General features: G+C 42.3%; 2 protein-coding genes across 4 annotated transcripts in view; both read left to right on the top strand.

The window, feature by feature from the left end:
• Positions 1 to 14,566, top strand: part of LOC115166143 (synapsin-2) — a 39,799-nt gene extending 25,233 nt beyond the window's left edge. For both annotated transcript variants that reach the window (XM_029719877.1, XM_029719879.1), the window contains exons 2-13: positions 699 to 756; positions 907 to 998; positions 6,848 to 7,004; positions 7,105 to 7,194; positions 7,315 to 7,377; positions 7,633 to 7,775; positions 7,972 to 8,046; positions 8,376 to 8,478; positions 9,091 to 9,240; positions 9,892 to 9,952; positions 13,242 to 13,647; positions 13,831 to 14,566. In XM_029719877.1, the coding sequence (XP_029575737.1) occupies positions 699 to 756; positions 907 to 998; positions 6,848 to 7,004; positions 7,105 to 7,194; positions 7,315 to 7,377; positions 7,633 to 7,775; positions 7,972 to 8,046; positions 8,376 to 8,478; positions 9,091 to 9,240; positions 9,892 to 9,952; positions 13,242 to 13,647; positions 13,831 to 13,963 (1,531 nt within the window). In that variant the 3' untranslated portion in view covers positions 13,964 to 14,566. The remainder of the gene's footprint in view (positions 1 to 698; positions 757 to 906; positions 999 to 6,847; positions 7,005 to 7,104; positions 7,195 to 7,314; positions 7,378 to 7,632; positions 7,776 to 7,971; positions 8,047 to 8,375; positions 8,479 to 9,090; positions 9,241 to 9,891; positions 9,953 to 13,241; positions 13,648 to 13,830) is intronic.
• A 1,252-nt stretch (positions 14,567 to 15,818) lies between these two features.
• LOC115166142 (peroxisome proliferator-activated receptor gamma) lies at positions 15,819 to 22,713 on the top strand. 2 transcript variants are annotated; one of them, XM_029719876.1, is made up of 7 exons: positions 15,819 to 15,952; positions 17,640 to 18,089; positions 18,358 to 18,449; positions 18,734 to 18,872; positions 20,040 to 20,236; positions 20,773 to 21,250; positions 21,512 to 22,713. In XM_029719876.1, exons 2-7 carry the CDS (start codon positions 17,657 to 17,659, stop codon positions 21,757 to 21,759), a joined length of 1,587 nt encoding a protein of 528 aa, XP_029575736.1. In that variant the 5' UTR covers positions 15,819 to 15,952; positions 17,640 to 17,656; the 3' UTR covers positions 21,760 to 22,713. The 2 variants fall into 2 exon arrangements, with proteins under 2 accessions (XP_029575736.1, XP_029575735.1); XM_029719875.1 differs by having other exon boundaries at positions 15,822 to 15,952; positions 18,256 to 18,449.
• Positions 22,714 to 23,476: the final 763 nt, after the last annotated feature.

Genomic DNA, 23,476 nt, shown 5'->3' with positions numbered 1-23,476 from the left:
CAAGGATGCATAATGCAATATTGGCACTCTACTATTTGTTCCATGTGTAACACAATTAAAACTTGAATTAGGAGGTTTAAAATATCCCTCTGGTGGTCAAATTGACCTACAGTATTTTAAGAAATTACATTGGTTGGTGGATATAAAATGTATGTTTTTGATAGGCTGATTCAGAATTTGTTACAGGAAATAATCACTGCCACAAGCTCAGGTAAGCATAGGGCTAAATGTGCCAGGTTATGTATTGGGAACAGCTAACTTGTAGCGCTTTATCACATGCAACTACGTCAATGATTTCTATTGGCTGATGCACATTTTGAGACTAAGAAAAAGTCTAAACGTAGTTTTTCAAATGTTCGCTAGTATGGCCCTGGAGTGAATATATCATCACCTTGACTTTATCACTATCAACAGTTCTCTAAGTCGCGTTTATCTGAGGGGATATGTGCCACAAAGACAGAATGTTTGGGTAATGGTGTGGTGTGTAATTAAATCATTAAGATGCATGTGTTCGCGCCATAAAATGTATATTGATGCATATTAAAGTCAATGAAGTGTATCTTATTCAATATTGACTGGAACCGTACGTGATTGTAAATTGATGGAAGGCATCCACAGAGAAACACAATAACAATGAGTCACAGTGTTTTCTCATAATGTCATCAAAAGGATAATCAATTAATTTCTCTATTGCCTAGGGCCAAACTCTTCAGAGGGAAGAAAGTGCATGGAGATTATGACATCAAAGTTGAACAGGTAAGCCTCATTAGGCAAACTGCGTCGATTTACTTTTGGCAGCTGTCTCAGACTTCTCTACCTAGAAACTGAATATGCATCTATGACTCTATTGTTGTAGTGTCTACGTTCAGGTCTTCAGATGTACCTGTCTGTTTTTCTGCCTTGCAGGCTGAGTTCAGTGAGATCAACGTCATAGCTCATGCCAATGGGAGCTGTAATGTGGACATGCAGGTTCTGAGAAATGGTACCAAGGTGGCCAGGTGAGACGCATGGACGCACGTGCCCGCCCATACACACACGCACACAAGCCAAACTGTAGCATCTGAACTCATTGACAATTCACCATTGCTCTGAGAGGCAATTTTTCCTGAGCAACACACTCAAGCCTTACATGCTGACTACACCGCTCCTGTGGCATGCGAGAGCATTGCAAAATAAATGTACACATACATGTTATTCAATCATTGCGACAGCGATGACATTGCGACAAGTTGGTTTAGAGTTGTGACGCTCAACGCGCTGCAAGTCCTGCCTCTCAAAGATGAACTGATGTCCACACTCCAGTCGGTTGTAGTAATGCACCGTAAAGTTGGTTGCCAACCATATAAAGTCCAAAGAAGGAAAAAAAAGAAGCCTGAGGTAGGAGGAGAGATGACAAAATGGTAAACCGAATTCCTTTCTCATCATCTCTCCTCCTTCCTCAGGCTTCTTTTTTAATTCTTTGGACTTTATATAGCGGTTGGCAACCAACTTTACGGTGAGGAGATGGCACGTGGGTATATCCTCCTAAAAACCAACAAGGAGATGGGAGAGGCAAATAGAACCTATTTCTATTTTAGCACACACAGACGCTCGCTGAGGTGCGCGAGCAGTGAGGGTGCAATGATTGAATAACATGTATGTATGTTATTTTCAACCGTCGCGCACGCGACACAAGCGGTGTGGTCAGCATTAGTTGACCACACATGTAAAGAGAACCATGGCAAATTTCCAGATTTGATGTCTAACATTGCGAGCACGTTGATTTTGTTCACCCACACCAGAAGCAATCAGGACACGCAGGTTGAAATATCAAAACAAACTCTGAACCAACTATATTAATTTGGGGACAGTTCGAAAAGCATTAAACAATTATGGCAATTTAGCTAGCTTGCTGTTGCTAGCTAATTTGTCCTGGGATATAAACGTTGAGTTGTTATTTTACCTGAAATGCACAAGGTCCTCTACTCTGACAATTAATCCACAGATGAAACGGTCAACCGAATTCCTTTCTCATCTGTGGATTGATTGTCTCATTATGCATACCTGGTTCCCATTCCCCCTGATTAGTATGTGTATGTGTCCTCTGTTCCCCGTTGTCCTTGTCGATTATTGTCCCATGCCCGTTAGTCTTGTGAGTACATGTGCTCTGTTGTATCGGCTTTCCTGCTACGTGTTATTGTGCACTTGTTATTACGGGTCTCGTCCCGTGTATTATTTAGAGGTTTTCAACTTTAGAGGTTTAGTTTGGTTACATCCCTGTTGTCACGTGTGCTCCCTCTCCGGCCTCTAGGTCACCAGGCTGCTCATTATGGCGAACACCTGTCACCATCGTTATGCGCACCTGCGCATTGTCAGACTGAACTCCATCACTTCCTTCATTACCTGCCCTATATATGTCACTCCCTTCGGTTCCTTACCCAGGCGTCATTGTTTCTGTTTCTTGTCTGTGTATTGTTCGAGGTTCTTGTTTTGTATGTTCCGTTTATTTTATTAAACACTCACTCCCTGAACTTGCTTCCCGACTCTCAGCGCACATCGTTACAGAATGGCGCCTCACCTAAGGGAAGTATCAGGGAGTGTTTTTTTGTATTTTTGGCTAGGTGGGAATGACGGGCTCCCCTGCTTCCACTGCCTCGTCAGGCTCTCATGCCTCAACCGGATTGCCAGGCTCCCCTGCCTCAGCCGGTCTGTCAGGTTCCCGCGTCCCAGCTGGCGACAGGTTCCCGCGCATCAGCGGGAGTGACCGGTCCGCTCCTGATCCCTGGGATCGTTCCTGCGGCTGGATCCAAACTTTCCCAGGGAGGGGGTACCGTCAGTTATGCTCTCTCTCCGGCGCTCTAGGTCGCCATACTCCTGCGTCTCAGCCGGATTGACGGGTTTCCTGCGCCTCTGCAGAGCTGACCGGTCCGTTCCTGTTCCCCGGGATCGTCATTTTGGTCAGCGTCCTGCGGCTAGAGCCGCGCGTCGGGGAGAGAATACTGTCACGTGTGCTCCCTCTCCGGCTTATGGTCACCAGGCTGCTCAATATGGCACACACCTGGCACCATCGTTACGCACGCCTGCGCATCATCAGACTCACCTGGACTCCACCACTTCCTTGACTACCTGCCATATATAAACTTAGCAAAAAAAGAAACGTCCTCTCACTTTCAACTGCGTTTATTTTCAGCAAACTTAGCATGTGTAAATATTTGTATGAATATAACAAGATTCAACAACTGAGACATAAACTGAACAAGTCCCACAGACATGTGACTAACAGAAATTGAATAATGTGTCCCTGAACAAAGGAGGGGTTAAAATCAAAAGTAACAGTCAGTATCTGGTGTGGCCACCAGCTGCATTAAGTATTGCAGTGCATCTCCTCCTCATAGACTGCACCAGATTTGTCAGTTCTTGCTGTGAGATGTTACCCCACTCTTCCAACAAGGCGCCTGCAAGTTCCCGGACATTTCTGGGGGGATAGGCCCTAGCACTCACCTTTCGATCCAACAGGTCCAAGACAAGCTCAATGGGATTGAGATCCAGGCTCTTCGCTGACCATGCCAGAATACTGACATTCCTGTTGTGCAGGAAATCACGCACAGAACGAGCAGTATGGCTGGTGGCATTGTCATACTGGCGGGTCATGTCAGGATGAGCCTGCAGGAAGGGTGCCACATGAGGGAGGAGGACGTCTTCCCTGTAACGCACAGCATTAAGATTGCCTGCAATGACAACAAGCTCAGTCCGATGATACTGTGACACACCGCCACAGACCATAACGGACCCTCCACCTCCAAATCGACCCCGCTCCAGAGTACAGGCCTCTATGTAACGCTCATTCCTTCGACGATAAACACGAATCCGACCATCACCCCTGGTGAGACAAAACCGCGACTCGTCAGTAAAGAGCACGTTTTGCCAGTCCTATCTGGTCCAGCGACGGTGGGTTTGTGCCCATAGGCGACGTTGTTGCCGGTGATGTCTGGTGAGGACCTGCTTTACAACAAGCCGACAAGCCCTTAGTCCGGCCCCTCTCAGCCTATTGTGGACAGTCTGAGCACTGATGGAGGGATTGTGCGTTCCTGGTGTAACTCGGGCAGTTGTTGTTGCCATCCTGTACCTGTCCCGCAGGTGTGATGTTCGTATGTACCGATTTTGTGCAGGTGTTGTTACACGTTGTCTGCCACTGCGAGGACAATTAGCTGTCCATCCTGTCTCCCTGTAGCGCTGTCTTAGGCATCTCACAGTACGGACATTGCAATTTATTGCCCTGGCCACATCTGCAGTCCTCGCGCCTCCTTGCAGCATGCCTAAGGCACGTTCACGCAGATGAGCAGGGACCCTGCATCTTTCTTTTGGTGTTTTTCAGAGTCAGTAGAAAGGCCTCTTTGGTGTCCTAAGTTTTCATAACTGTGAACTTAATCGCCTACCGTCTGTAAGCTGTTAGTGTCTTAATGACCGTTCTACAGGTGCATGTTCATTAATTGTTTATGGTTAATTGAACAAGCATGGGAAACAGTGCTTAAACCCTTTACAATGAAAATCTGTGAAGTTATTTGGATTTTTACGAATTATCTTTGAAAGACAGGGTCCTGAAAAAGGGACGTTTATGTCGGTTCCGTCCCTAGGCGTCTGTCACGGTTGTCGTCGGTGAAGGAGGACCAAAACGCAGCAGGCATGCGGTTGTTCATTTTTTAACATTTATTAAACTCCAAAATGAACGTACAAAAATAACAAAAAAAACACGAACGATCAACAAAAACAGTCTGGTAAGGCACAAGGCGAAACACAGAACAATCACCCACAAATAACAAACACACCCTAATATATGGGACTCTCAATCAAAGGCAGATAGACAACACCTGCCTTCAACTGAGAGTCCCAACCCCAATTAACCAAACATAGAAAACGACACACTAGACTCAACATAGAATTCATGAAACTCACCCAGTGCCCAAAACCCCGGAATACTAAATCAAATACCCTCCTAACTCATACAACACCCAGAACCACATAAAACAAATACCCTCTGCCACGTCCTGACCAAACTACAATACTAATTAACCCTTATACTGGCCAGGACGGGACAGCGTCATTGTTTTTGTTTCATGTCTGTGTGTTCTTCGAGGTTCTTGTTTTGTATTATGTTCTGTTTATTTTATTAAAACACTCACTCCCTGAACTTGCTTCCCGTATCTCAGTGCACATCGTTATACATATATATATATACTGCTCAAAAAAATAAAGGGAACACTTAAACAACACAATGTAACTCCAAGTCAATCACACTTCTGTGAAATCAAACTGTCCACTTAAGAAGCAACACTGATTGACAATAAATTTCACATGCTGTTGTGCAAATGGAATAGACAACAGGTGGAAATTATAGCAAGACACCCCCAATAAAGGAGTGGTTCTGCAAGTGGTGACCACAGACCACTTCTCAGTTCCTATGCTTCCTGGCTGATGTTTTGGTCACTTTTGAATGCAGGCGGTGCTTTCACTCTAGTGGTAGCATGAGACGGAGTCTACAACCCACACAAGTGGCTCAGGTAGTGCAGCTCATCCAGGATGGCACATCAATGCGAGCTGTGGCAAGAAGGTTTGCTGTGTCTGTCAGCGTAGTGTCCAGAGCATGGAGGCGCTACCAGGAGACAGGCCAGTACATCAGGATATGTGGAGGAGGCCGTAGGAGGGCAACAACCCAGCAGCAAGACCGCTACCTCCGCCTTTGTGCAAGGAGGAGCAGGAGGAGCACTGCCAGAGCCCTGCAAAATGACCTCCAGCAGGCCACAAATGTGCATGTGTCTGCTCAAACGGTCAGAAACAGACTCCATGAGGGTGGTATGAGGGCCCGACGTCCACAGGTGGGGGTTGTGCTTACAGTCCAACACCATTAGGTACCGAGATGAGATCCTCAGACCCCTTGTGAGACCATATGCTGGTGCGGTTGGCCCTGGGTTCCTCCTAATGCAAGACAATGCTAGACCTCATGTGGCTGGAGTGTGTCAGCAGTTCCTGCAAGAGGAAGGCATTGATGCTATGGACTGACCCGCCCGTTCCCCAGACCTGAATCCAATTGAGCACATCTGGGACATCATGTCTCGCTCCATCCACCAACGCCACGTTGCACCACAGACTGTCCAGGAGTTGGCGGATGCTTTATTCCAGGTCTGGGAGGAGATCCCTCAGGAGACCATCCGCCACCTCATCAGGAGCATGCCCAGGCATTGTAGGGAGGTCATATAGGCACGTGGAGGCCACACACACTACTGAGCCTCATTTTGACTTGTTTTAAGGACATTACATCAAAGTTGGATCAGCCTGTAGTGTGGTTTTCCACTTTAATTTTGAGTGTGACTCCAAATCCAGACCTCCATGGGTTGATAAATTGGATTTCCATTGATTATTTTTGTGTGATTTTGTTGTCAGCACATTCAACTATGTAAAGAAAAAAGTATTTAATAAGATTATTTCATTCATTCAGATCTAGGATGTGTTATTTTAGTGTTCCCTTTATTTTTTTGAGCAGTGTATATATACACACACATATATGTACGTGTTTGTTTTGGGCTTCGTCCCTGTCGTTTTCATGATGTACTTTATTTTGGGTGGAGAAATAAAAAACCCTATTACGTATTCCTGTGCCTGTCTCCTTTCATTATACAGCGTGACAGTCCCCAAATTAATATAATTGGTTCAGAGTTTGTTTTGATACTACAACCTGCGTGTGCTGATTGTGTCTGGTGTGGGAGTGCAAAATCATCATGCGATTGCAGGCGCACGCGCGTGTCCGGTTTGGTCATTGTGTACATACATTTTCATTTCTCTCTAAGGCATCTGTATATTCATTTTTTTACAGGTCATTCAAGCCTGACTTTGTCCTTATCCGCCAACACGCCTTCAGTATGACCCAGAATGAGGACTTCCGTAACCTGATCATTGGTCTGCAGTATGGGGGCATCCCCAGTATCAACTCCCTGGAGTCCATCTACAACCTGTGTGACAAGCCCTGGGCGGTAGGTAGAGAGAGGACTGGCTGGGTGCCATGCATGATGCTTGTGTATTTGTGCCTACTGTGCATAATTTGACTAATGGATGTCTGATGTTTGTCTCTAGTTTGCACAGCTAATAAGCACCTACAGGAAGCTTGGTGCAGAGAAGTTCCCTCTGATTGAACAGACCTTCTATCCCAACTACAAGGACATGGTAAGAACCTAATCATCTCTTGCTCTGAAATGTAGCATTTAATGTGGACTTCTTTTGCTTTGTTGTATGATGAAACCATGCATATGTAAAACAGTAATGTCTACATGGTTTATCACCCAGGTTGCCATGCCAACATTTCCTATTGTTGTGAAAATTGGACACGCTCACTCAGGAGTAGGAAAGGTAAGAATGTTATCAAGGCTTGATATTGTTATTCTGTAGATTGTGGGGCTGCTAGTGATGGGTGGTAAGAGGTGCATTTTGGTCTATTTGTTCTTATTGTAATTTACAAAAACCATTGCATCACAAAAAAGTTTATACCAGCAGAAAAAAAAATACATGGAGAACCTGGTAGTTTGAGAGAACCACTGACGACTCTCATATCCTAATGTTTTTGCTTCCCTGGGTTTCTAACTGTACTCTGTGTGCTGTGTCCAGGTGAGGGTGGATAACCACAGTAAATTCCAGGACATTGCCAGTGTGGTGGCTCTTACCCAAACCTACACCACCACTGAGCCCCTCATCGACTCCAAGTACGACATCAGGATCCAGAAGATTGGCAATGACTACAAAGCTTACATGTACGTATTAATTATTCACCTGTTTGATGTGTATGATATTCACTTCTGAAAACTTTTACATTTTCCACAGTATAGCTTAAGGATCGTCCATTTCTTGAAATAATCCAGGAGTGTAATCAAATTAATCCAACACAATTTGAATTTGCCAGGGACTTTAATATGTATACATGTGTAATGTCTGCCTCATCCATTATAGGAGGACCTCAATCTCTGGCAACTGGAAGACCAACACAGGCTCAGCCATGCTGGAACAAGTGGCCATGACTGACAGGTATGAGTCCTGAACAACAGCAGTACAGCACCACTGATAATGCATCCATTCTAATTGGACAATACCAGACAATGCCCTGTCTCATTACTAGAGTCACGTAGCTCATTAAGAGACAATGTAAATGTCTGTATTGATCCGAGTTAGCACTCTGCATTGTGTTCTCTCTGAATGGTACACAACTGATAACAGCCATTTGAGTAATTGCATTGCTACATGCAAATCCTTTCTATTAAATAGCACCACACTTGTCCTTGACATGAATCTATTGACTGTGACACAATGTAAGACCACTTTGTGTGAGTATCTTATCCTTCTTCCCCTGTGATCAGGTACAAGCTGTGGGTTGACAACTGCTCAGTGATCTTCGGAGGGTTGGATATCTGTGCTGTCAAAGCCATTCATGGGAAGGATGGGAAAGATTACATCACTGAGGTATGAGCTTTATGCAGTTGGAGTATGTGTGAAAATATTTAAATATACAGTGCTTGACGTATTGCACGAATTTCTCATGCTGTATTACCTAATTACGTAGTTGCTCTCTACACACCGACGCAGTTAAATATAATGAAAGATTCAACATCTTTGTTAATCAATGTTTTGATGTATTCCACATCCTTGTCAGGTCATTTTGAGTCTATCTGGTTGTTATTGGAACAGCAGCATACATATGATATGGTTAACTATATGTTCATGCTCACACAGACCCACAGTTGAGAGGAGCACAGGGTCAAGCTGCAGTGCCCCTGGATGGAGAGCATGTTTTTGGGGTTAAGGGCCTTGCTCAAGGGTCCAACGGTAGGGGATTGTTTTTAGGATATGAACCCAGCAGTCCCTTTTTTTCCAATGCCTGTCCAAGATTCGAACAGGTGACCTTTTGGCTACAGGTCCAACTCCTTAGCTGCTGGGCTACCTATTTTCCCAGCCATTCAGTTTTCCCCTAATTTCAACTAAAAGTGACACGCAATCTATTGTCCACACTTCATAACCTACTCCACTTCCACCTTCTCTTCCTCTGGTAATAATACCATCTTCTGTGTGTGTCAGGTGGTGGGGTCCTCCATGCCACTGGTAGGAGAGCATCAGGCAGAGGACAGGCAGCTCATCACTGACATGGTGGTAGCCAAGATGAACCAGGCAGTAGGACGGACACCCACTGGGTCCCCTAACAGACCCACCACCATGCAGCCATCCCAGGTATGGTGCAGTAGGCTACATACACCACTGTATGGGGAATACGATCAGTCAAAGTCTTACAGGAAGGCTTTTTAGGAAATCCGGTTTGAGAGCCTCCGCCTATACTAGAGTTTATTGTATTACAGGCATATCAAATCAAATGTTATTGGTCACATACACATATTTAGCAGATGTTATTGCTTGTGTTCCTAGATCCAACAGTGAAGTAGTATCTTGAAGTAGTATCTAACAATTCACAACAATACACACAAATCTAAAAGTAAAAGAATGGAATTAAGAAATATATAAATATTAGGACGAGCAATGTCAGAGTGGCATTGACTAAAATACAGTAGTATAGAATACAGTATATACATATGATGTGGGTCAAACAGTATGTAAACATTATTAAAGTGACTAGTGTTCCATTGTTAAAGTGACCAGTGATTTCATGTCTATTTACATAGGGCAGCAGGTTGCGTATTACTGTCTCTTAGTAACTAGAGTATAGCTATATTTGTATAAAACCAATATTCCTGTTTAAAAAGTACGTTCTTTAAAGCAGAATTGTATCATAAGGACATAATGACTTCTGCATTAAAGAATGTTACTGTAGTGGACACTATTACTGTAGTGTCCCTGGGAGTATCACTGTGTTTTGTGTGTTTGCAGAGTGGTGGCCAGAAGGACCTCGTGGTTGATCCCAAGACTGGCACTACACACCCTCCTCAAGGTTGTCTGCAGTACATTCTCGACTGTAATGGCGTTGCAGTGGGGCCAAAACCCGTCCAGGCCAACTGAGTAGCCCGCCAGAGAGGAAGTCTATCTAATATCGAAATGATGATGATATACATTAGCTGGACACAAAAGCAGGGAGGGTGTTGGGGAGAGACAGTAGACGAACTGAGATGTGGCTGGTATTAGTTTGGGCCAGAGTGTAGTGCTGGCCTGGACTGTGTTTTTCCTCTATGCAGTGTCAAGATGTACTGTTAACGTGTTTCCTTGTTGATTTAGTGTGCTTGTAACGGTCGCCTCTGTTTCTCTGTGGCCGTGGTTCTTTGGGGCTGTTGTTGACAGTGTAATAAGCAAATTGTGCCTACACTGAGTCCAGTGCTGCTGTGTGTGCCCAATGTTTGATTCAGTCATTATTCATTATTTGCCCTCCCTCTACCCCCCCAGCCCCCCCAGCCCCCCCCCCCCCCCCCCCCCACCCCCCCACCCCACCCCATTTTGGTGTGTACTTTTAGATATTGTTCAAACTGTGGTTTGTCGTGCAGTTTGACGTTTGTGTATATGTCAATATGTACATGTTGGTGCGTATGACTGTAGTGGTAATTATTTTCATACATATACTAATATAATAGATATTTATTTTGGTTTTGCATGAATGATATTAAGGCAGGTAACAGTATGTTTCTTTTCCTTCTCATTCTGGATGTTTCTTTAGTGATACCACTATTATTCTTTAGATCCAAACTATGGTCCCTGTGATTTATGCCTTGTGAATGTGTCCTAATAACAAATGCATATTGTATAAGTTATACAAAATAGTTGTATGCATAAAAAACCAAATGTTAGAGCCAAGAAAGCTGATGAGTACCTGCATACATACAGCCAGATCACTGCTCTATAAACTTTCATTCCATGCGTTGTTTGAAAGGACATGATATTTAGATTTGTCTTTGTCCATTATTAGCAGATAGCTTACCCATCAAGATACTTCCATCAGTGAATGTTGCTATAACAACCAATGCTTAGAAAGACAGTTCTTTGACAGTTTTATAACCTGTCCCTATGCTCAGAACACAGCCATAGCTGTTTTCATGTGTATGAGGACAAGCATATTAGATAACTTACACAATTACAATAGACTACTGTAAAAAAACAAAAATCCTGTTGTTTTTATGGTAACTTACTGGCAGACAGTTACCTGTAAGTTACTGTAAAAAAAAGTACAGTATGTTACTGTACCTGGCTGCCAGTAAATTACTGTAAAAACAACAGGATGTTATATAGTGTTCAATTTTTTTGCCTAATAATACATATTTGACTCATTATCACGCAGCACATATAATCACAGTCCCCCACTGTAAATATATGGGATTGGTTTGTGGCAGCTGCAGTTGTGATCGTGAGAGGAGAGATTTTATGTGATAGAGTTAGAGACTAACTAACTATGATATATTCAAACGCTCTCATTCATTCCAATAATTAATATTCATTAACATACTTACTCTAGAGGTTTGTCTGTCAACTAGTAAGATTCCAGTAACAACCGTTGCCTCTTTGGCCAACGATTAATGTGTCAATCTTTTTTTTATATACATATATATATATATTTCAGGAAGTAGTCAAATTAGTCCTGTCACTTTAAATTATGTTTTCAAGTCAAAAAACGAAACTGTGATTCAGTTAAATGGTCAACGTGTTACATAATATATCTGAAATATTAGGTATGAGGTTTCTGATTCTACCATACGCGCACCGTCCGTGCAGAATATCAACAACCATATTGGTGTTGCCATGACAACAGTGATGGTGCTCTGTTTTGCAGTGATGATGTGCGTGGAGTTATGCTTATGTTACTGCCATTTAAGGATTCTTTGACATATTTGCCTTATACTCCTCTGTGTTGATGGAGAGTGCAATATATATGTTTTTAACTTTATATTCTTTATATTTTTATTACCAGATATTATTCCATAATTTATTCATACAGCTACATTCACAAGTGGGATACAAACATTTTTCCCATTAAAAACACCTGCATTAAGTAACAGTTAATAATGTAGAATCCATGCATGTCTCCTATTTGGTAAAATGGTCATTCTGTATAATTAATAATACAGCTATATCAACATCATTGTAAATGTGTGTCACATTCTAAAACACACTTTTGTTTGTTACTAACAGAATTGTACAAATGAACTATGTTAGCAAGCTCTATGTGCAATTCATTTTCCAACGTGTATGAAATGCCATTGTGTCTGTGCAGATAACCCAGAGAGTAACCCTGTAAAAAGCCTTACCTGTGGCTTTGTGTTTCGGTTTGTGGGGCAAACTGCCATGACGTTCCTATAAAAGGGAGGATAGCGTGGAGGTAACAAGGTCCTTAATAGTTGCATGGTGAGGTATTTGTTGTGTAACTAATTGATCAAAGGCGCTATTGTCAGTGGAAACTCAAAATCAGCCATCCTGCCCAGGTGAAACTTCTTTGTTGGCTTAGTTTTTCATACCGGCTGGGTTGCTTCTATTTGGGACCAGGGTTGCCCCCAACTGTTAAGTGTGTTCTCTTGGAACTAGTGTTGAATTGTTCGAAAGAATTCATTACAGATAACAATACATTGTGGAAAAAAATTCCCCAACTGGATATTTTGCCCCTGTCACTGGCAATAAAGCTTCCTTTGCGGTATATGCTCAGTCTGTGTCGCCATATTTGTTATGGTTGTATAATAAGACAATATCAACGAGCGAATCACCTTATATTGTGGCACTATGTACATACAGTAGCTAGAGAGACTCCTTAAAAATGTCAGTTTATAGAAATATATGTGGAGCAAGAAGATCAACAACAAACACAGGTGAAGCAAGGTCAGAAAACAATATCAATTTACTTATATTTTAAGACCCACTAATGATAGTTAAACTCTTTATCTAACATGTCATATTATTGAAGTGGAGAATCATTGAGCAAACTGATTGGTTGGTCAAAACCCCTCCATCTATACCCTCAAAGCATGTGCGCCCCACATTGCATTGCTTCTAATGCATGAGAGATAATGTATCTGCAGTATTGTAATATTGTATCCCCTCCTGCTTTGTGTGTCTTTATTTCGCAGCTTTTACTTCCTCCCTTGACCAGTGTCGATTTTAGACTCTACTGTTTTTGCCAGATGGTTTGAGGGACAAAATTTCACATACAACTGTGAAAAAATACAGACTCAAATTCAAAGACTTTCAATATCCTCTCTCCACAGCAAAAGTGTGATAATATCATAAAGTGTTTCTTGTACTAAAATTAGGGGGCCGGGTGGAACCCCAAAGTCCCAGGCCTGATCCAAAGTCAACTCCTAAAGCTTCTGCTAAGGACTCATGCCAGAGGCCTACCCCAACCACACAGCAGCCCCAGCCCCAGTCAGCGAGTCAGGGCAAGCCCAGACCAGGAGGCCTGAGGGCTCAACAAACACCTCCAGCACAGCCTGCCAAGCCTGCACCCCCAAGACAGCGCAACTCAGCGCCTCAGCTCCAACCCGAATTCAAGGCACCTCCACAGGCCTCAGCCCTACCCCAGCCTGAGCCACTGGCCCAACCCCAAAATGAGCCAACGACTCAGGCACAACAGAAGGACCTGAACCCTGAGCAGAGCCAGCCTCCAGTGGTAGAGCAGCCAACAGCAGAGGAAAAAGCACAGGCACATCCATCGCTGAAGTAAGAACACATTGGCAGCAACATTAAAAAACATAGTTCCGACATAATTAGAAGGTTTATCCAAAAAGAAGAGCCCGTATCTAATAAATACAATGCTCTACAATCAGGTTGTGAGGTTATTTGTTCTGACAAAACCTTTGGCTTTCTACAGATTGTAATCAATTATTTTATTTTGTTTTCCAGTAAATCTCAGTCCCTGACCAATGCCTTTGGTCTGAAGGAAACATCCTTCTTTCGTACAGCCAGTGAAGACGTGGCCAAGGCCGAGACCATGCGCAACTTGAGGAAGTCTTTTGCAAGTCTGTTCTCTGACTAGACGCAGTGTGGGTTGAATAACCCTGCAACAGAGGGAATGAAAAATGAGGTACCGAAACCAGTCTCTGTGTCATCAACTTCACAAAGTGTTACAGTAACCTCATTCCTGTTTATCTAGATACATACGTACTGTACATGCTATATCATTACAGTACTACAATTAATGGTATGACTTCTTGAGATGCAAGTCGAGAGATGTAAAGTTTGTGTTGATCATGCAGTAGTGTGGGAATCACTGTTGGGCAGAAGAGCATCAAACCATCTGTATTGTGCATTTATGACTTTTGAATGTTGTAGCTTTATTGTAAATGTGTTTAATAGCTTCAATGTGTACGGTCTGACATTAGCATAAGGAGATTACAACACTCATTTAAAGTCTCTCCTATTTTGACATATGCTCTCAAATCACCAATTGACTAAACTAACTGCATGTTTCTACAGAGACGGAAATCGACATAAACTGTTCAATCTGGAGTTCTATTTTAGTGGTATTGTTATAGGCATTTGGCTTTGTTTGTAGACATTATTGTTGACATGATTATATCCACTGATGGTTTCTGCAGTCCTACAACTCTTAATAAAGTTACCATGCATCAATAAGCAATGTGACTCTAGAGGGCCTACTCATTCTCTGCATTAGAAATGCAGATGTAACCCATGGAATTCTATTTCTTGAGTTTAAATTAATAGGTTAAACTTGTATTATTAACCCCTAAAAAAGGCAACATATGTTTTGCTTAAAAGCACCAAATTGGTAATGATTGCAAAGCCTTTTGTAACCCAAGTAATTGGTTTAAAATCCCTAAAATAAGCATATATTTGAAAAATGTCACACCTTTATAGTCAAATATGATGTTTCAAAGTACAGTCTCCATGAATTGTGTACAGATCCTTGAGACATGGGGCCGTGCATTATCATGCTGACACATGAGGTGATGGCGGCGGATGAATGGCACGACAATGGGCCTTAGGATCTCGTCATGGTATCTCTGTGCATTCAAATTGCCATTGATAAAACGCAATTGTGTTCATTGTCCGTGATTTATGCCTGCCCATATCATATCCCCACTGCCACCATTGGGTACTTGTTCACAATGTTGACATCATCAAACCGCTCGCCCACGCGACTCCATACACGTGGTCTGTGGTTGAGACGCTGGTTGGACATACTGCCAAATTCTCTAAAATGACGTTGGAGGCGGTTTATGGTAGTGAAATGAACATTGAATTCTCTGGCAACAGCTCTGGTGGACATTCCTGCAGTCATCATTGCACGCTCTCTCAGAACTTCCCACATCTGTGGCATTGTGTTGTGTGACAAACCTGCACATTTTAGAGTGGCCTTTTATTGTCCCCACCACAAGGTGCACCGTCTTGATATGCCACACCTGTCTGGTGGATGGATTATCTTGGCAAAGGAGAAATGCTCACTAACAGAGATATAAACAAATTTGTGCACAAAACTTGAGAGAAATACGCATTTCTTTGCATATTGAACATCTTTTATTTCAGCTCATGAAACATAGGACAAACACTTTACATGTTGCATTTATATATTTTTTCAGGGTAATTTCTTGACAAAGTTAAAACATTTCAGAAGGATAAAACATTTGTTTAGAAATTATGACATTTCTTTTACCCATTTGTGTCAAAATGGACCCCTGATGGCCTATGGATTTCTGTGTACTGCTTCACACCTTATGAGAATCAAACAATCTCATAAAGGAGTCTACAGTAGCCTACATCATTGTACTCTTCCAGCGTACCTATCAAATCAGATAATCACTCTTTGAGCAACAGGTTTGTCTCCAGTGTTCCGTGAAGTATGATTCCAAAGTCCGACCCGCAAATGGATGGGGGAAGGGAAGTATGCAGGCTGTAAACTGGGCGAGGGGAACTTCTGTCATTCAGATACTGGCCATATGACTCACATGCAACCTGCAGTGCCCTGACCTATAATTCTGCAACAACGGGATCAAGAAAAAGGAAGGTAAACTGCGGAATATGTGAATGAAGCTGTACAAGTGCGTGGTGAAGCGTTATAAGGCTATTTTTGTATAGAAGACCAGGACAGGTAGGCTAGGCTATATCAGCCTTGAATAATTCTGATGCGTGAGAATGTAGACTGCTTGGCTCAGGCTAAAGGTGAACAAGTGAAACTGATGTCTGACAATGCTTTGCATAAACTGATACTGGTCTTAGATCGATCAAAGGCTTTCATTTATTTCATTTGACAATTTATCTAGACCTATTTGCATTGGCATAAAAAAAAACATTGCTGGATTATAATACGGATTTCCGTTGTGAATTTAAATGTTAACTTTGTCTGTAATTCAAACTAGAAAAAGGCTACTGTCAACTTTTGACAGTTTGACAAAGATGTCACTTATTTCAATTCATGTTACTATTTTATTTTATTGTATAATCGAGACCTCTATATGATCGCCATAATTCAGGTGTTTCCTAGTTTACCAACTTCTAACACACTAACTATTGAAATCAGTCCACTTTGGTAACTAGACTATTCCACAGGACATTGTCAGTCTTCTGTTTAGGTATGTGTAGATCATTTATCATCATTATGAAGCACACACACGTTTGTTATACTATCCTTGTGGGGACGACCAAACAATTGATTCCCATTCAAAACCCTATTTTCCCTAACCCTGACCTTAACCCCTAACCCTTATTCCTAAACCTAACCCCTAACCCTAATTCTAACCCTAACCTTAATTGTAACCCTAAACCTAAGCCCTAAGCCTAAAATATCCTTTTTCCTTGTAGATACTGGCAAAATGTCCTCACTGTTGGTTCCCACAAGGATAGTAAAACCAAAAAACACACACTTTTTATTGCACACAGCACAGGTTTGAGCATGTGCAAGACCTATTTGAGCCTTTTAGAGGTTGTAATTAGGTCTTGTCTATTAGAAAACAAAACTACTACAATGAGCATTTGATGCGTCACACTGAAAGCCTGGCCCTTTCCCCACAAATGCATAATCAAATTATGCATTGCCTCTTGATTTATGGCCAATGACACCCATTAAAGTTTTCTCATGACTTTTGAAAGACAATAGCTACATATAACAGAAAGGCAATTTATCATCCTACAATCAGAGATGTTTTATTGAATCATATCTCGATTTCTGCAGAGAGAGAGAGAGAGAAAGAGTAGTTAGACCTGTCTTTCTTTGAGTTGAAGAGGGCATGCCCATATTGACCTGTCTCTACTAATGCATCTAAAGATCTGTCTGTGCGTTCTGTAAAAGAGGATACATTTTATTAGTGTCTAAGATATTCTTACTGTCCCGCTGAAATCATACAGAAGGGTGAGTTTACTTACAGTGGAGCTGAGAGTTCCTACCAGGAGGCGGATTAGTTAGTTTTCACTATCTGTTAAGCACTACTGTAAGCTCAATGAAACCATTCCTAAATTGCATTCCTGTGTTTGTCCTGAATCTAATGTACAATACATAACCAGATCCATATCAGCGTGAATGTAGAATTAGTCCAGTTCGATTTCTTAGTTTTAACAGGCTAAAGTTACAGTACGGTTACAACGGCGGTGGTAATGAATGGTTTTCCTTTTCTGTTGTCTCCTTGATAGCTTTATTTATAGTGAATGGAGATAGTTATACTGTTGGATGACCTTTTTCTTTTAACACTGCTGTCTAGTGTCTTCTTATCCAGAGATGGTGGACACACGGAGAGCAGCGTGGTCCTTGCTGAGTTTTGGGCTGGGCACGTTGGACTTGGTAGAGATGGACAACAAGATGAATAGTTTTGACATGAAGACCCTATCGACGCTGGACTACCCTTATCTCCCCTCTCTAGAGTACAGCCACAACAGTCCCCACCACCACCACAGCCCAGACAGAAGCCACTCATGCAACCACAGCCCAGACAGAAGCCACTCATTTAACCACAGCCCAGACAGAAGCCACTCATTTAACCACAGCCCAGACAGAAGCCACTCATTTAACCACAGCCCAGACAGAAGCCACTCATTTAACCACAGTCCAGACAGAAGCCACTCATTTAACCACAGCCCAGACAGAAGCCACTTTTTTAACCACAGCCCAGACAGAAGCCACTCATACAACGACACATACAGCGTGTATCAACGTAAGTCTACTGTAAGGGATTGTCAATAAATCTGTAATTTCCTACAACTAAAAGTGTAATAACTTAATTATCTATCCACATCAATTGAATGTTGTGTTAAAGCAATTGCCACACATTTTGAATGACACTCTTTCCTTTTGCCTTCGATGTTATGTATATTATTTAGGTTCAGTAAACGATAAGCCCTTATCGCCTTCTCAGTCTACCGACTGTAGCATTGTCAGCCTGTCCAGACCCCGGCCTCACTCCAATCCCCCTACTTACACAGACGCCAGCTCTCTGCTCAATATTGACTGTAGAGTGTGTGGGGACAAGGCCTCAGGCTTCCACTATGGCGTCCATGCCTGTGAGGGCTGCAAGGTAGGACTGAGACCTACCTCCTTTGGTTCTGTTGGCTTGTCAATATGTATGATTATTGTGAATGCTTGGAGGTATAGAAATGTCTTGCTATGTAACCTCCATGGGGCCATATTGGTAAGGACTTAACCCTGAAACATAAACACGCACCCTGGCCCTTAGATTAATGTAAAGCTCATGGTTTTACATTGTTTACATTCCTTTCAACAACAAAATCCTGTAAAATAATTATAGCCAACTGCTGCTGTAGGATTCTACAATCAACATGTTCTCTGCCTTTCTCTCAGGGATTCTTCCGCAGAACCGTGCGGTTAAAACTGGTGTATGACCACTGTGATCTGCACTGTCGGATTCACAAAAAGAGCCGGAATAAGTGCCAGTACTGTCGCTTTCAGAAATGTCTGCTTGTGGGCATGTCACATGATGGTAAGCCACCACATTGTTATGTAAAAAAATCTACAAAGATTTGTAAGGGTCATGATTTGTCATACATGATAACGCCAAAGCTGTGCGTTATGTAGGGGTTTTTGGCTTCTCCAATTCCTTTTGCCTAAAGCTCATATAATTTTTTGCTTGTCTTGCGTTAAATTTGGAAGAGCTAGATAGCAACCATAAGCACATTCCTGTCCGTCTGTCTTAGCTGGTCACATGATGTGTTTGAACATTGCATTTGATGTGCTTTTAAATATAGCCTACTTATGTTGGGCAAATCAGATAAAAATGCAATTTCATCCTCTTTGTATGTCAGTGGTATGCAGTCAGACCACAATCTCAGCGACAGCTTGCTATTGGTGATTTATATGTTAGTTTGTATAACAGTGATCTTTGTACTCTTTTAGTACCTGTGATGGGATAACTGCTGGCAGACACACCAAAGCTCTCAGGAGATGTTGTCATGTCGTTCTGACGTTTCTTGTTTTTAATTTGTGTACTTGCTACTGCACTGTTAGAGCTGTTAACGCAAGCATTTCACTGAACCTGCTATAACACCTGCAAATCTGTGTAAACTCAGATTTGATTTGTCATCAGTTGACATTGCTCGGTTACACAATATGTGCGCGCAACTTTGTCTCAGCTCATCCATATAATGGCGAGGAATTATCACATTTTTGTTCAGTTAAATATTTGTGGTGTAATCATTGATTAATTAAGACAGATAATGTGGCTATGACATAAAATGCTTAGTCAGATGGGCTGGGCTCCAAATGGAGACCATGAGAACTATTGTAAAAGTTCATAAGTCCTTCTGCAACAGTATTTATTATACAATCACAATCTGAGTAACGCCCACTCACAAATGGGGTGACAGGGTTAGTTGTCCTATTTGATAACACTTATTTAATGTCAAGGGTGTTACACATATTCAGTATGAACTGTTTCAACAGCAGTTGTCTGTCTGAAAAGGGCCTTTAGACTTTGGAAAGTTTTCTACACAGTGGGATGAAGTATAGTCCTTCTTTAGCCAACCTATTTGTCATTGTCTTGTTTGGGCAGGCAGTGTTGTTAGCATTGTTCAATACAGAAAGCGTCTGACTGGCACCCAGGCTAGAATGTAATGCACTAACTGTAAACCTCCCTGATGCCCCCATGCAGCCATCCGCTTCGGCCGGATGCCCCAGGTGGAGAGAGAGAAGCTGCAGGCTGAGTTTATGGATGTGGACCCCAGGAACCCAGAGTCAGCGGACCTGAGAGCCCTGTCCAGACAGTTGTGTCTGTCCTACCACAGACACTTTCCCCTGACCAAGAGCAAGGCCAAGGCCATCCTCTCTGGAAAGACCCACGGAAACTCAGTAAGGGCCCAATTGTTACTTGAGATACTGTACATGCACACACAGTGTTACATGAATTATGCATTGATGTCAATGGGAAATTTGTGAGATCAATCAGAACAGACCCATTGAAAGCCACTTCACCTCTCGCTCTCTCTCACACACACACTCAAACACACACACCAGACATTTGGTTCTATTTATTTGAATATCACAGTTTTTGGTAGATCCACTCTGTCCTGATTTACTGGTAGCAAAATATCAAAGTACTATAGGAAGCAGTAATATTGGGTCATGTCAGTTTGTCTAAGAGGAAATAACTAATAGACCGTTATTTATATTTTAGAGAAACAGATTGATTTTTGGTTCTCAAGGAAACAAACATAAAAGTCAGGATTTTAATTTCCCTTTTATTTCCTAGTTAGATTAACCCCTTGTGCACCAAGCAAAGTGACTAATACTGAATCACTACTAAGTGCCAAGAGAATGAATGGCAATGGATGGAAATGCTTCTTCACATAGTTAATTACCGATGGGATGAATCTCTTTTCTTCCAGCCGTTTGTCATCCATGACATGAAGTCTCTGACGGCGGGTCAGTACTTTATAAACTGTAGACAGCTCCCAGTACTGGAGCACCAGAGGTCCATCCTGCCCCCTGAGGAGCCTGCTGAGGAGCTGGAGCTCTCCGTCTTCCGCCGCATCCAGTTCCGCTCCGCCGAGGCCGTACAAGAGGTCACAGAGTTCACCAAGAGCATCCCTGGGTTCACAGAGCTGGACATGAACGACCAGGTGATCCTGCTGAAGTATGGGGTCATCGAGGTCATGACAACCATGCTGGCGCCGCTCATGAACAAGGACGGCACACTGTTTGCCTACGGGCAGATCTTCATGACCCGAGAGTTCCTCAAGAGCCTGAGGAAGCCCTTCTGTGAGATGATGGAGCTCAAGTTTGAGTTTGCGGCAAAGTTCAACTTGCTGGAGCTGGACGATAGTGATATGGCGCTCTTCTTCGCCGTCATCATCCTCAGTGGAGGTGATTGTTTTTCAGTTTTACATTTATGCATTTATATGCAAGATCTGCTTTTTTATTGCTCAGAGATGACTTGACTGGGCTTGAGACCAAATATCACATAATGGTGTCCTCATTTCAATTGAACTTGGACTTTGCTCATCAGGTAGATCATTATAACTTCAGATCATTTGCTGTATACTGTTTGTCCAATCTTCCTCTAGTTCCCTCTCCCACTCGCCACTCTCCGGTGACTAACCTTGACCATGTTGTACTCTACTCTAGACCGTCCAGGCCTGGTGAACGTGAAGCCCATCGAGGACCTCCAGGAGACAGTGCTGCAGGCCCTGGAGCTGCAGTTGAAGACCATCCACCCAGACTGCCCCCAGCTGTTCGCCAAGCTACTGCAGAAGATGACCGACCTGCGGCAGCTGGTGGCCAACCACGTCCGCCTCATCCACCTGCTCAAGAAGCAGGAGCTGCAGATGTGTCTGCACCCCCTACTGCAGGAGATCATGAGAGACCTGTACTAAAGTAGTGGGGGACTCAGTTTAACAGCTATGAAGAAAAGAAGACTGCTCACTGTGATATATACAGTAGTACAGTATTATCCCAATTGTGATTACTATAACAATGAGTAGACCCTTATAGATCTTTAATTAGCCTGGTCCTAGACCTGTTTGTGCTTTAGTCAACTCCTCTGTGGCTTGTATGTCATAACAACAATAGTCACTGAGACCAGGCTATTCTTCATCAGGTTCTCAATGAAACCGACTGTCTGACTTCAGAAGTGACCTCCATGACAAGACACGCGCTGCCGCTCCGCTGAACCCTCTGTTTGATATTCAGTAAGGGGAAAGATTGGTTTCTCGGAAGGGTCTTTGAACTGTACTACATTGTGAATTATTCATTACAGAGCTTCTCACCATCTCGTTGTTGTTGCAGCTATTCAGTCTTCTGCTGTGCTTTTTAATTAAAGAGATGAAAGGAGAAATACTTTTAATTGCAGGGCATTCATTGGAGCATTCTACAATAAAATAAAGCCTGGCTAAAGGTGTAATATATTGTGAAAACAACGTGTTATCTTAATACATTTTGTTAAAGATACCGATTTGTAAGAATAACAATAATAACTTTATTTGTATAGCGCTGTATCAGAAAAGAATAAAATCAAAGTACTAAAAAAGAAACAGACAGGAGGAGAATGAAGAAATATAGCTAATTAAAATAATTTGTTATATACAGTATATTGAGTCTCCTTGTCTTTGAATCATTCTATAAGGGTTAGATGAATGTGAAAACATCTATTAGTTTCCATTTCCTCAACATGACCCTCTCCAAACATGTCAGTGTATAATGGATCCATCTTTTTGCCTAACATAGTATATAACATGTACTACCATGGACAAATATCCTGAGTTATTTATAATGACCTGTATAAGCAATCCTAAAATCCTCTCTAATAAATACATAAAAGTATAGTTCAATGTTGCCATCTGCTGGTGAATATATTGCACATTCTGTTGCTTTATGACGTTATGCAATGTCATGATATACCACTGCTGCTGACACATGGTGAAATGTTCCAGCGCTTATGTCAGGGTGACTTGAATGACTTTATGATTATTGCTATACATAGTGTAGTTTATCTACAATGAGATATGGCATGGTTAAAGTACTTTAGTTTAGTCAAAACATAATTGGGGAAATGGTACAATAGAGTGGTCCTTTGTAGCTCAGTTGGTGGAGCATGGCGTTTGTAACGTTAGGGTAGTGGGTTTGATTCCAGGGAACACCCGTAATGAATCGGTATGTAAGTTGCTTTGGATGAAAGCATCTGCTCAATGACATATATTATATTGCTTCCGTGAACTAATATTGTGCATTACAGGAAGTAGACCTGCAGTACACACTTATCTACAGTGTTATAAGTGTCTATCTTTTGAATATTTATTTAAATGTAGATGCCAAAAAAACAGGATTTTGTATGCCTTGTCTTGTCTGTTTCTGTGTTCAGGCACCGGGAACATGCATTTTGATTGACAGCTTTTGTTTTGAGTGAATCCAGTCTTTATATGGTTCATCCTTGAGCTGTATTTGGTATTTGTTTGTATTGTTTGTTAGTTCTCCTTTCAGGGAACCAGGAAGGACATTAGCTCCAGGGATCAAACACCCTACTGGGCTTGACATGAGCTACTGTCAACCATGCCCACGGCTGTTTTCTGTCTCGGTGGACACCTGTGCTCTGCA

The sequence above is a fragment of the Salmo trutta genome, chromosome 28 (assembly GCF_901001165.1).
Source record: "Salmo trutta chromosome 28, fSalTru1.1, whole genome shotgun sequence".
In the NCBI taxonomy this organism is placed as follows: domain Eukaryota; kingdom Metazoa; phylum Chordata; class Actinopteri; order Salmoniformes; family Salmonidae; genus Salmo; species Salmo trutta.
The sequence above is the reverse complement of the archived record's forward strand: the minus strand, read 5'-3'. Positions and strand labels throughout refer to the sequence as shown.

Bases quoted from the DNA above. Each gene is read 5' to 3' on its own strand.
- LOC115166142 (XM_029719875.1), top strand. From the start codon at position 17,657: ATGGTGGACACACGGAGAGCAGCGTGGTCCTTGCTGAGTTTTGGGCTG. The intron at 18,873-20,039 runs GTAAGCCACCAC...GCCCCCATGCAG, and splicing joins TGTGGGCATGTCACATGATG to CCATCCGCTTCGGCCGGATG. The intron at 20,237-20,772 runs GTAAGGGCCCAA...CTTTTCTTCCAG, and splicing joins GAAAGACCCACGGAAACTCA to CCGTTTGTCATCCATGACAT.